The sequence below is a fragment of the Muscardinus avellanarius genome, assembly GCF_963383645.1.
Source record: "Muscardinus avellanarius genome assembly, chromosome: 18".
Taxonomy (NCBI): domain Eukaryota; kingdom Metazoa; phylum Chordata; class Mammalia; order Rodentia; family Gliridae; genus Muscardinus; species Muscardinus avellanarius.
In genome coordinates, this window is record NC_137804.1 from 46,879,112 (window position 1) to 46,890,905 (window position 11,794).

The 11,794-nt window shown below is 42.2% G+C and overlaps 1 protein-coding gene across 1 annotated transcript in view; it reads left to right on the forward strand.

Annotated features, from left to right (window-relative positions):
• Positions 1-8,106, forward strand: part of LOC308276709 (vomeronasal type-2 receptor 116-like) — a gene marked incomplete at both ends in the record, with an annotated part of 29,027 nt that extends 20,921 nt beyond the window's left edge. Inside the window, 4 exons of the mRNA XM_080715535.1 lie at positions 806-1,612; positions 4,124-4,351; positions 6,235-6,358; positions 7,196-8,106. Coding sequence (XP_080571661.1) covers positions 806-1,612; positions 4,124-4,351; positions 6,235-6,358; positions 7,196-8,106 — 2,070 coding nt within the window. The remainder of the gene's footprint in view (positions 1-805; positions 1,613-4,123; positions 4,352-6,234; positions 6,359-7,195) is intronic.
• Between the last annotated feature and the right edge of the window lie 3,688 nt (positions 8,107-11,794).

The following is an 11,794-nucleotide window of genomic DNA, read 5'->3' on the forward strand; positions in this document are numbered from 1 at the left end:
TTAACTAGATTTTATTAGAGCTTGGAGCAAGGCAAAGGGGCGTCTAAAGGCCCAGACATATTACTAGAATATTTGTCTTCCATGGACTTAATTTCTCCCACAGTCCTAATTTTTTGGGATCCTGTTTTACATCACTAGAGTCATTAGTATAGAATCATTACCAAAAGAATAATAGCTTATAAAAGAATATCTAAGAGCAAGGAGTACTCTGGCCAGAGACAATGACCCTCCCCTCGGGGCTTGCTTTCTTTAAGCATTGCCATGTCATGCGCGCAGGGTAATGCGCACAGATGCCGAGGAAGACGAGGCAGTGGCTCTGATGTGAACCTAAGAACCTTTTATTACAAGATATAGAACCTGCCTTTTTATTTTTTAATTTTTAGCATATTTTTTTGCAGTACTAGGGATGGAACTCAGGGGCATTCTACCTCCAAGCTATATCCCCAGCCCCATTTTTATTCTTTAATTGAAACAGGGTCTCACTGAGTTGCAAAGGGCCTCATTAAGTAGCTGATGCTGGCCGCAAATCCGGATCCTCTTTTCTTAGCCTCCCAAGTACTGGGAGTATAAGCATCCACCACCACACCCAGCTCAATTTTTTTTAAACATGGCCTTGCTAAGTTGCTCATGCTGGCTTCCATCCTGCGATCCTCCCTTCTGCACCTCCCAAGCACAGAGATCACAGATGTGCGCTATGCACCCAGATGAATTGCCGTGAGTTGTACAGAACATTCCCATTCCTTTCTCTAGAGAAAAAACCCTGACTCCCTAAAATCTCAGAATTATATTTTGTTTGCTTACTCAGGTCACGTATGGACCTTTTCATCCCATGCTAAGTGACAAAGACCAGTTCCCATCACTCTACCAGATGGCCCCCGAGGACAGCTCTCTGGTCCATGCAATGGTCTCATTACTGCTGCATTTTGGTTGGACATGGGTGGTGATCTTTATATCTGATGATTTGAAAGGAGAACGGTTCCTTCAGGATCTGAATGTAGAAATGGTAAAGAAAGAGATCTGTGTGGCCTTAACAGAAAGGCTCCCTGCCTATAAGACAATGTATCCACCAAGTGTCCTCACTGCCCTGAACAGGATCAGCCTTTCATCTGCAAATGTGCACATACTCTATGGTGAAGCAGGGAGTCTCATCATAGTGGACCTCATGACAGATTTCTTCCTAACCACAGGGAAGGTGTGGCTCATGGCAGACACGTGGGATATCACTGCAATTGAACTATACCCCATGCTGCATTCCTTCCATGGAAGCTTCTCCTTTTCACAACACCAGCAGGAAATCCCTGGCTTCCAGCACTTTTTAAAGACTGTCGACCCTTCCCAGTACCCAGAGGATTTTTACTTCAGTAAATATTGGATTCTACATTTTAACTGCTCACCTGCTGGGTCATGGTGTGGGAAAATTGGAGAATGTGAGCCAAATGCCTCCTTAGAGTCTTTGACAACAGATATTGACATCATGACCTTATCTGACTCCAGCTATTTCCTCTATAATGCCATGTATGCCGTGGCCCACGTCCTCCATGAGGTGCTTGTGGAGAGAATAGCACGGGGATCTCCAGAGGATGCAGAGCAGCCAAGACTCCCTCAATGGCAGGTAAGGCTTCTCCAGGAGCAGGCCAGGGCTGAGCACCTGCTGGCACCCGCAGGCACCATAGTGAGGGGTGTCCTGTGTTCTCATCTCTAGACCAGCAGGATCTGTAAAGAAGGAACATGGGCACCTTCACACTGGCTCTAGATATAGCTGGAACTGTTATCCATGTGGGGAGAATTCTGCTTCTGTGAGTTTCCATTTAATTAGAAAACAGACCAGAAAAGCATTTTCTTTCTTTTTTTGGTGGTACTGGGGTTCCTGGAAGCCCTTCTACCTCCGGGCTACACTCCCAGACCTATTTTTACATTTTTATTTGGAAACAGGGTCTCCTAAGCCAGCGCACGCGGCTGGCTTCGAACCTGCGCGATCCTCCTGTCTCTGCCTCCCAAGCACGGGGATTACAGGCGTGCGCCACCACGTCCGGCCAGAAAAGCATTTTCTATTGCAGGATGAAATGCTACCAAATATGTGAACACAGCTAGTGTATGACAGAAAATTTAAAATTTGCTCCAATCTGCACTTTTCTCAGAACTATTCCAATGTCAAGAGGCATGGATGGCGTGCCCATGTCTGAATCTGGGACAATAAAGTGGACTCTACCCATTGAGGCTCTATTACTCTATCTCAATTATATATAAAATATGACTCTGGGAAATGAATTGTTTTTAAGCCTCTGCTGCTTCCTCCTTCTCCTTCTTCTTCCTAATTATTTTGGAAATGGGGACACCCCTTTAAAAATTTCAATGTCTTTACATTTTTATTTTAATTTTGAAGCATGGTTTCAAAAATTCTGAGAGCCTCACTCAGGCTGAGGTGGTCCTTGAACCTGTGATCCTCCTATCTCAGCCTCCAGGTACTTGGTGACAGGAGTGTGCCATTGCATCCAGGTAGACATCATTGTTTTTCTAAAATCTCTCAAAACTACCAGAAAATAGCCCGTGTCTTCACTTTTAAATAGGAGACTCAGATGGTGCCTATCATCTTAGACTGCCCTTTGATTTTAGATGGATTTTTCTGGATATTAATCCTGGCTGATCTGAATCCAAAGTCTATGTATTAAATACATTTATCAGCTCATGTACAATAGTCAACATCACTAATAGATTTCTAGAATATGTAAAATAAAGTTAATATGAAGGCAAAGGCAAATATATAAAAAGCAATGGCAAAAAGTCTCACCTACTATCTAATTTCTATTTTTACTATAATAATGCTCGATGTGCCATTTGGCTCTTATTGGAAGTTGCCACTTAGAAAAGTAGGTCACTGTGTCCAGGTGGATTCCAAAGATGGAAGGGTCAATTATTAAAAAAAAAAACAATAAAATTATGTAAGCAATCAGAGGTTAGTAATTGCCCACAACACAGTTCCCTGGGCACCAGAGATGCACAGATTGGCATACTCCATTCAAAACCTTCTTAGAAACCAGGTGTGGTGGCACACACTTGTAATCCCTGCACTTGGGAGGTGGAGATAGGAGGATCATGATGGTTTGAAGCCAGCCTCTCTGGCTTAAGAGACACTATTTCCAAATAGAAATATAAAAAAATAGGTCTGGGAGTGGCACACGCTTGTAATCCCCACACTTGGGAGGCAGAGACAGGAGGATCATGCAGGTTTGAAGCCAGCCTCGCTGGCTTAAGAGACCCTATTTCCAAATAAAAATATTAAAAAAAATAGACCTGGGAGTAGAAGGGTTTTCAAGAACCCCAGTACCACCAAAACCTCTTTAGAATTGAGAGTTATTTTCTTAGTTGGGGACATCAATAGCTCCCTGCAGTGTCAATAATAGCCTGGTCACAAAGAAGGTACAGCAGCAGAGACAAAGGAGCCCATGTTCTGCCTCCTTTAAACATCACTGATATAAAACTGATTAATAATCAATTACACATATTTCATCTTTCTGTTTTTTTTTTTTTGGTGGTACTAGGGTTCCTGGAAGCCCTACTACCTCCGGGCTACACTCCAGACCTATTTTACATTTTTTTATTATTTGGAAACAGGGTCTCCAGTGAGACTGGCTCCGAACCAGCGCAATCCTCCTGTCTCTGCCTCCCAAGCGTGGGGATTACAAGCATGCGCCACCATGCCCGGCCTCATTTTTCTGTTTTGATGAGGTGTGACATGTACACACCAGGCTGCCCTCCCCAGGATGCAGGCTCTGAAAAGTGCACAATTGTTGTGTGTGGCCTTACTAAGTACAAAGATTGGCTTCCAAGCTGCTCCAAATAGACTGTGCTGGTCAGGGTTGTGGCAGAGCCTCTGCCAATGCCAACCTCTTGGCCCATTCTAGAATCTCTGGACTCCATGGCTTCACCACCGTGTCTGTGGGAGAATACCTCCCCTCACTTGAGCCCAAGAGAAGGTGACCTACAAAACAAACCAACCTGAGCCTCTCCTCAGGAGGATATCTGAGCCTAGGGAGGTGAGGAAGAAGGACTGCCTAGGAATTAAGGGCTTTCCACCTTCCATTTGTATGTACACCTCATTGCCACATCAATGCCTCTCCTCCAGCTCCATCCAATCCTCAAGAAACTCCAGTTTACCAGCACTGCGGGGCAGCTCATATCCTTAGACAAGAGAGGAAACCGTGCGGTACTGTATGATATCCAGAACATTGTGAATTTCCCTGCTGGCCTTGGGTTGCTGGTTAAAGTAGGGGAATTTGCCTCTGGAAGTCCACTCCATCAAGGCTTGGTCATCAATGAAGAGATCATAGAGTGGCCTATTGGCTCCACACAGGTATGATTCTGTTTCCTTAGTGGTAAAGCAGACAGGAACATAAATAGAGTCCTGGCTGGGTGTAGTAGAACACATCTGTAATCCTCCTAGTAACTTGGGATGCTGAGACATTAAGATGGCAGGTTCAAGGACATCCTGAACAAGTAGTGAGACCCTCATCAACCTAGAAAGACTCTGTTTCAGAAATAAAAATAACAGTAAACATAAACATAAATAGGGCTAGCTGTATAGCTCAGAGGTAGAATGTTCCTGGGTTCAATCACTATTACCACAATAAATAAATGAATTGATAAATAAATAAACAAAGAAATAGGGCCTTGAAGGGCATGGGGTGCAGCTCATGGGTAGATCCCTTGCCTGCATGCTCAAGACCTTGGGTTCAATCCTGATGACTGCAAATGCCATTAAGTAAAAAAAGCCCTGAGATGAGGCCATGAGGCTAAGTGTGAGCCCTTTAGCTCAGCACCAAGTTCACCAATTGTGCCCTGATTTTGTATGATGAGATTTTGCCTGAACAAATTCTGAGCTAAAATCCATAAAAAGATCAAGTTTGAAGAAATTTCTTTTGAAGGTTTTGGTACAAGGATTCATGGTTGGAGTAATAAAATTAAACAAAGTTAACAAATAGCAGAAATGACAGTACAGATGCATAAATACCAAATTTATCTGTCCATATGTTCTGAGAATCCTTATCCTATGTGGTGAGAATCCTTGGTATTTGTTGCTGTATAGTACAATCACAAGTGGGTCATGGATTAGAATACCTCCCAGGAGGCATGTTTTCTACTTCTTTTTGGTGTTACTGGGGATTGGACCAGGGGCATTCTATCACTGGGATAAACCTTGAGCCCCACTTTTTTAAAAAAAATAAATTTGGAAATAGTATCTTGCTAAGTTGCAGAGACTACCATTGAACTTGGAGTTCTTCTGTGTCAGCTCCCCAAGTACTGGAATTACAGGCATGTTCCAACCTGCTCAGCTCTACTAAGCACCTTAATTCACTAAGATGAGTTCATATCCTCCTTCCACAACTGGACATTCCCAGCCTATTTTTAATACTTTTATTAGTGCATTTCAGTTATGCATCACAGTGAGATTCAGTATGATACAAGTGTACATGCACACAGCCCAGGTGTATTTGCTTCATGATCCCACCACCCTCTCTCCTCTTCTTCCACATACAAGTTACTGAAATTGGTAGCAATCCCTTCACTTATCCCTATAGCATTATTTGAACTGTTTCCTCTTTTAATATCCTTCTTTTCCTCCTCCCTATATTATTTTCCCAATCCCCTTCTGCTGTTCTACTGCAGTTTATTTGTATAACAATCAATTTTGCACATGTAATTATATTCTCATTATACACATAATTCTCAAAATTATTTTCTCAAGTATATTCTGAGGCCTCACTTGGCCTCAGAGGCCCAAATATGTGGTGTGTCACATACTCTCTGAGTTTCTAGGTAGGTATGAAGTGGAGATAGATAGAGAGGAGTCCAAAAATTCCCTTCAAAGATGCAACCCTAAAGTATTCTCAGGTGTACCAGTTGACAGAACCACACAGGATTTCATCCAGAAAGGAGTTGGGTGATAAGGTTACATAAGAAGAGAGAGAAGCCTGGGTGAGTGGCTGGTGATGTTGAACCCAATGCGATCCTGTGCCATGGTGATATTTGGGGATCACTTGAGGAGGAGAGATGGCAACTCAGTTTTGGAGTCCAGAATCAGGTGTCCATGTAGGATCCCATGGTGACCTTTGGTGTTATGGAGCGATTAGCTTCTTTTCCAGGCCAAAGTTCTTTATTACTTGGAGAGAGATTCTGACTTACTGTTCAAGTAGATAATAACACAGCACATTCTAACCATCACCTCATTCCCCTCAGACTCCTCAGTCTGTGTGCAGCCAGAGCTGTGGCCCAGGATTCAGGAGAATCACCCAGGAAGGAAGACCTGTCTGTTGCTTTACTTGTGTTCTATGTCCAGAGGGACACATTTCCAATAAAACAGGTAAAAGTTCACAGCCACTCTACAGTAATATTCTCTGTCATAATTTCTCAGTGATGGAGCCAAGGACCATGGTAGTGGGTCACAGAAGCCTTTGTAGGTCATCCATTCTGTCTATAGACGACTGCTGAGATCACTGTCTGCCCACTTATGTGGCTGTGGCCCAGCACAGCTCGGCCTATGAGGTCAGCAGTGTTGTACAGTCCAGTTGCCCTTTGTTAGCCTCCAGTGCTGCCCCAAAGTCTCCTGAGACCTCACGGTGGGCCAGGCTAAAGTCCACCCATGGAATGCAAGATGAGTCATCCTCAAGGCTACCTGTGGGTGCCTTGAAAGTGCAACACCAATAGAAAGACCGGGGTATTCATAAGTAGGGGATACACACAGAACAAGTGAGCACAAGTTGTCATGGGAGGGTTATAGGGCAATGAACCATGTTAAGCATCATGCACGACCTGAGGACACAATCTTTATGCTGGACCCTGACTTTTGCAATATTATCATATGATAGGGAAAAAGATTCAGTAAACATATGAATGTATGAGCTGAAAATGGTTCCTGATGGCTGTCATCCTAGTACTTGGGAGGCCGAGACAAGAGGATTGCATGTTTGAGGCCAGCCTCAGCAAATTAACTTAAGCCACCTAGACCAACAGTGCACTCAGTGTCCCTGGCAGATGGGTTCAGTATTCTCCAGCTCAGAGATGGCACAGCCTAGCCAGGGGCTTCTTTTGGATGTCACAGGCAGTCTTTCTTCACAGTGACATTGCAGAGGTGACTCTGGACTTTGATATGGTAAAGTGGACTAATCAGTAAATATGGATGCTGATGTTTCCCCTCCAGATGCAAAGCAGTGTACCCAGTGCCCCCTGCACGAGTTCCCAAACACTGAGAGGAGCCGCTGCCTCCCCAAGGTGGTGGCCTTCCTGGATTATGAGGACCCCCTGGGAAAGGCTCTGGCCTGTGCTGCTCTGGGCTTCTCTGCGCTCACAGCTGGGGTTCTTGGGGTCTTTGTGAAGCACAGAGACTCTGCCATCGTCAAGGCCAACAACCGCGCTCTCAGCTACGTCCTGCTCATCTCCCTCGCCTTCTGCTTCCTCTGCTCCTTGCTCTTCATTGGCCGTCCCAACTCGGCCACCTGCATCCTCCAGCAGATTACTTTTGGAGTCGGGTTCACTGTGGCTGTTTCCACTGTCTTGGCCAAAACTGTCACTGTGGTTCTGGCCTTCAAGGCCACTGGTCCTGGGAGGAGGATGAGGCAGCTCCTGGTGTCAGGGGCTCCTAATTTCATCATCCCCATCTGCTCCCTGATCCAAGTGATGCTCTGTGCCATCTGGCTGGGAACCTCTCCTCCCTTCATTGACACTGATGCACACTCTGAACATGGCCACATCTTCATTGTGTGCAACAAGGGCTCAGTCACTGCCTTCTACTGTGTCCTGGGATACCTGGGCTCCCTGGCCCTGGGGAGCTTCACTGTGGCTTTCCTGGCCAGGAGCCTGCCTGACACCTTCAATGAAGCCAAGTTCCTGACCTTCAGCACGCTGCTGTTCTGCAGTGTCTGGGTCACCTTCCTCCCTGTCTACCACAGCAGCAAGGGGAAGGCCATGGTGGCCGTGGAGGTCTTCTCCATCTTGGCCTCCAGTGCGGGGCTCCTGGGCTGCATCTTTGCCCCCAAGTGCTACATCATTCTCATAAGACCTGATAAGAACTCTCTGCAAAGTTGGAATAATAAGAAATTCCTAGAGAAATAGGCATTCTGAGGGTTTACCTAATAAATCTCCCTCTTGTTTTTAATGGTGGAAAAATGACACTCCAATTTCAGATTAGTTGGTTATTATATTAGAAAAACAACTGCCTTATTTATTAGCAGGAAATTTCTGTTTTGAAAAATTATTTTATCAATGCTTTACAATTATACACCATAGTGAGGCTCATGTAAATATAAATGCATAAAGCCCTGGGTTTGTTTCCCTAGGCCTCCAGTTCATACCCCCTCTGCCCTCCCCAGGTGAGTTGGTAAAGTTGGTAGTAACACCTTCACCTATCCCCATAGTATCATTAGAACTCTTTCCTTCTTCAGTGATCCCACTTTTCCTTCCTCATTCTGTCACCACATCCTTCATCCCCTCTACAGCTCTCTCTCTGTCTCATGAATGCATGCACACACCACATTTTTCTCATTCAGTACTATGCTGTATGTGAAGGTGCTGCTACCAATCCATCTAACTATATGAGTTGGGAGGGTGTGGGGTTGGGAGAGATGCAGAGGAAGACCCACACATGCTCTGGGCATGGATGTTTGAACCACATAGAACCTCACTATGATGTATAATTGCAATGTACTTTTATTTTGTATTTATTTATTTATTTATTTATTTATTTATTTATGCATTGTATTTATACATCATAATGGGTAAAAAACTTGTGTAGACATATATATATATATATATATATATATATATATATATATATAATCACTCAGCCATCACCCACCCAGTCCCCATCTCACTCCCTCCCCAATTCTCCCTCCCATGCTTGATTTAGTGTTTGACTTCAATATGAATAAGTATATCATGCACTTTAAAGAGTTTCACTCTCCCCCCTCCCATCCCCACAGTTAGGTTGCCTTATTTGCTCCTCTATAGGATTTCCTTTTACACCTGGAGTTTTTCCTATGACCCCTTTCACCCTAGCTTTCACATATTGCAGATGACATGATACTATATTTAGAAAACCCAAGAAACTTAACTAAAAGACATATAGAACTGATCAACAAATTCAGCAAAGTGTCTAGATACAAAATCAATCTTAAAAAATCAGAAGCTTTCTGTACACCAACCTAAATCCACTGAAAAAGAAATTCAGAAAACACTTCCACTCAGGATCTCCCACAAAAAATAAAATACTTAGGAATAAACTTAACCAAGGAGGTAAAATACCTCTACAAAGAAAACTATAAAACACTGAAAAAAGAAATTGAAGAAGATCTCAGAAGATGGAAAGATCTTCCATATTCATGGATAGTCAGAATAAACATCATCAAAATGTCCATACTTCCAAAATTGATCTACAGATTCAATGCAATACCCATTAAATTACCAAGATCATTCTTCCAGACATATAAAAATTACTCCTTAAATTTATTTGGAACAACAAAAAGCCCAGAATAGCCAAAGTAGTTCTCAGCAACAAAAATCATGCAAGAGGAATCACAATACCTGACTTTAAACTATACCACAAAGCCATTGTAGTAAAAACAGCATGGTACTGGCAGAAAAACAGATACATAGACCATTGGAGCAGAATAGAAGACTCAGAAATAAGTTCACACACTTTCAGCCAATTGATATTTGACAAAGGGGCCAAAATCATACATTGGAAGAAAGATAGTCTGTTTAACAAATGGCATTGGTAAAACTGGTTATCCATATGCAGAGAATTGGAAATTCACCCCACTTTCTCACTCTGCACGAGTTATTTCAAGATGGATCAAAGACTTGGAAATTAGACCAAAGACCTTAAGGCTCCTTCAAGAGGGCAGCGGTCCAACACTGCAACACAAAAGGAACAGATAAAAACTTTCTCAACAGGATCCCAAAGGCACAAAAAACTAAAATGTGAATCAATACATGGGACTGCATGAAACTGAAGAGCTCTGTTCAGCAAAGGAAACTGCCAAGAATATCAACTGAGAGCCAATAGAATGGGAGAGGATTTTTGCCACCTACTCCTCAGATAGAGGACTAATATCTAGACTATACAGAGAGCTCAAGAAACTCAACACCAAAAATAATCCAATCAAAAAATGGGCAAGTGAGCTTAATAGACACTTCATGAAAGAAGAAATTCAAATGGCCAATAAATGCATGAAAAAATGTTCAACATCATTGGCATCCAGAGAGATGCAAACCAAAACCACCCTGAGATTTCACCTAACTCCAACTAGAATGGCAATCATTCAAAATACAAACAACAACAGATGTTGGCGAGGATGTGGAGAAGTGGGAATCCTAAAACATTGTTGGTTGAATTGCAAATTAGTGCAACTACTTTGGAAAACAGTATAGAGGATCCTCAGAAGAATTAGAACAAATCTACCATTTGATCCAGCAATACCACTTCTGGTTATCTATCAAAAAAAAAAAAAGCAAACCAAACTACCAAACTAATGTATGTGTATCTATTGTTCATGGCTGCACAATTCACCATTGCCAAACTATGGAACCAGCCAAGATATTCATCAATGGATGAATGTATTACAAAAAACTGTGGGATATGTACACAATGAAATTCTTGTCAGCCATAAAAAAATACAATTACATCATTTTCAGGGAAATGGTCGGAACTTGGAGGACATTATGCTAAGTGAGATTAGTCAGTTGCAAAAAGTAAGAAATTGAATGCTTTCCCTAATATGTGAAAGCTAAGGAGAAATGGGTCATAGGAGGAACTCCAGGGGAAAAGGAAATCCTATAGAGGAGCAAATAAGGCAACCTAACTGAGGAGATGGGTGGGGGATAAAGGGAAACTCTCTAAAGCACATGATGTACTTAAACAAACATATAGATATCAACTATCAACCACTAAGCCAAGCATGGGAAGGAGGGTTGGGGAAGGAATGGGTTGGGGATTGGGCAGGGGCAGACTGGGCGATGTGTTCATGTATGTCTACACACTTTTTTTTTTAAATTTCATTATGATGTATGAATACAATACACCAATTAAAAACAGAAAAAAAGAAACAACTTAGATGTCTATGAATAGGATGATTAAATACAATGTGCTGTATTTATTTAATCAATTTTAGATGACTTTGAAACACAAACTATTGCTACTTTAAAAATAACATTAAAATGTCGGGCGTGGTGGCGCATGCTTGTAATCCCTACATTCGGGAGGCTGAGACCAGAGGATCGCAGTTTGCAGACAGCCTCAGCTACTACTTAGTGAGGGCCTCTGCAACTTAATGAGACCCTCTTTCAAAATAAAGAATACAAAATAGGGAAGGGGGTGTAGCTCGGAGGTTGAATGCTCCTGGGTTCCATCCCCAGACCTGCCAAAAAATTAAAACATTAATTTACATATATATATATATATATATATATATAGTTAAAAATTTAAAAATTATTGCAAAGTTATACAAATTCATGGAAATATCTCAGGAGAGGTATGGAAAAAAATGGTATGGGCAGGTGATGTTTAATGAAAATTTTAGCTCATGTTTTATAATCTTTAAATATATACTGAAAGTATATATGTTGAATGTTAATGGTTTTTCATTTTGGAAGTAGAATGGGAATATGGGTATTTCTTATATATATTTCCATTCATCTCTTAAATTGTCTAAAATCCATCACAGAAAATAAAATTAATATTTCATGTTTGAATGCCTATGAAAAATAATAATACACTTTTAAGTCAGATGTGGTGCTGGATAGG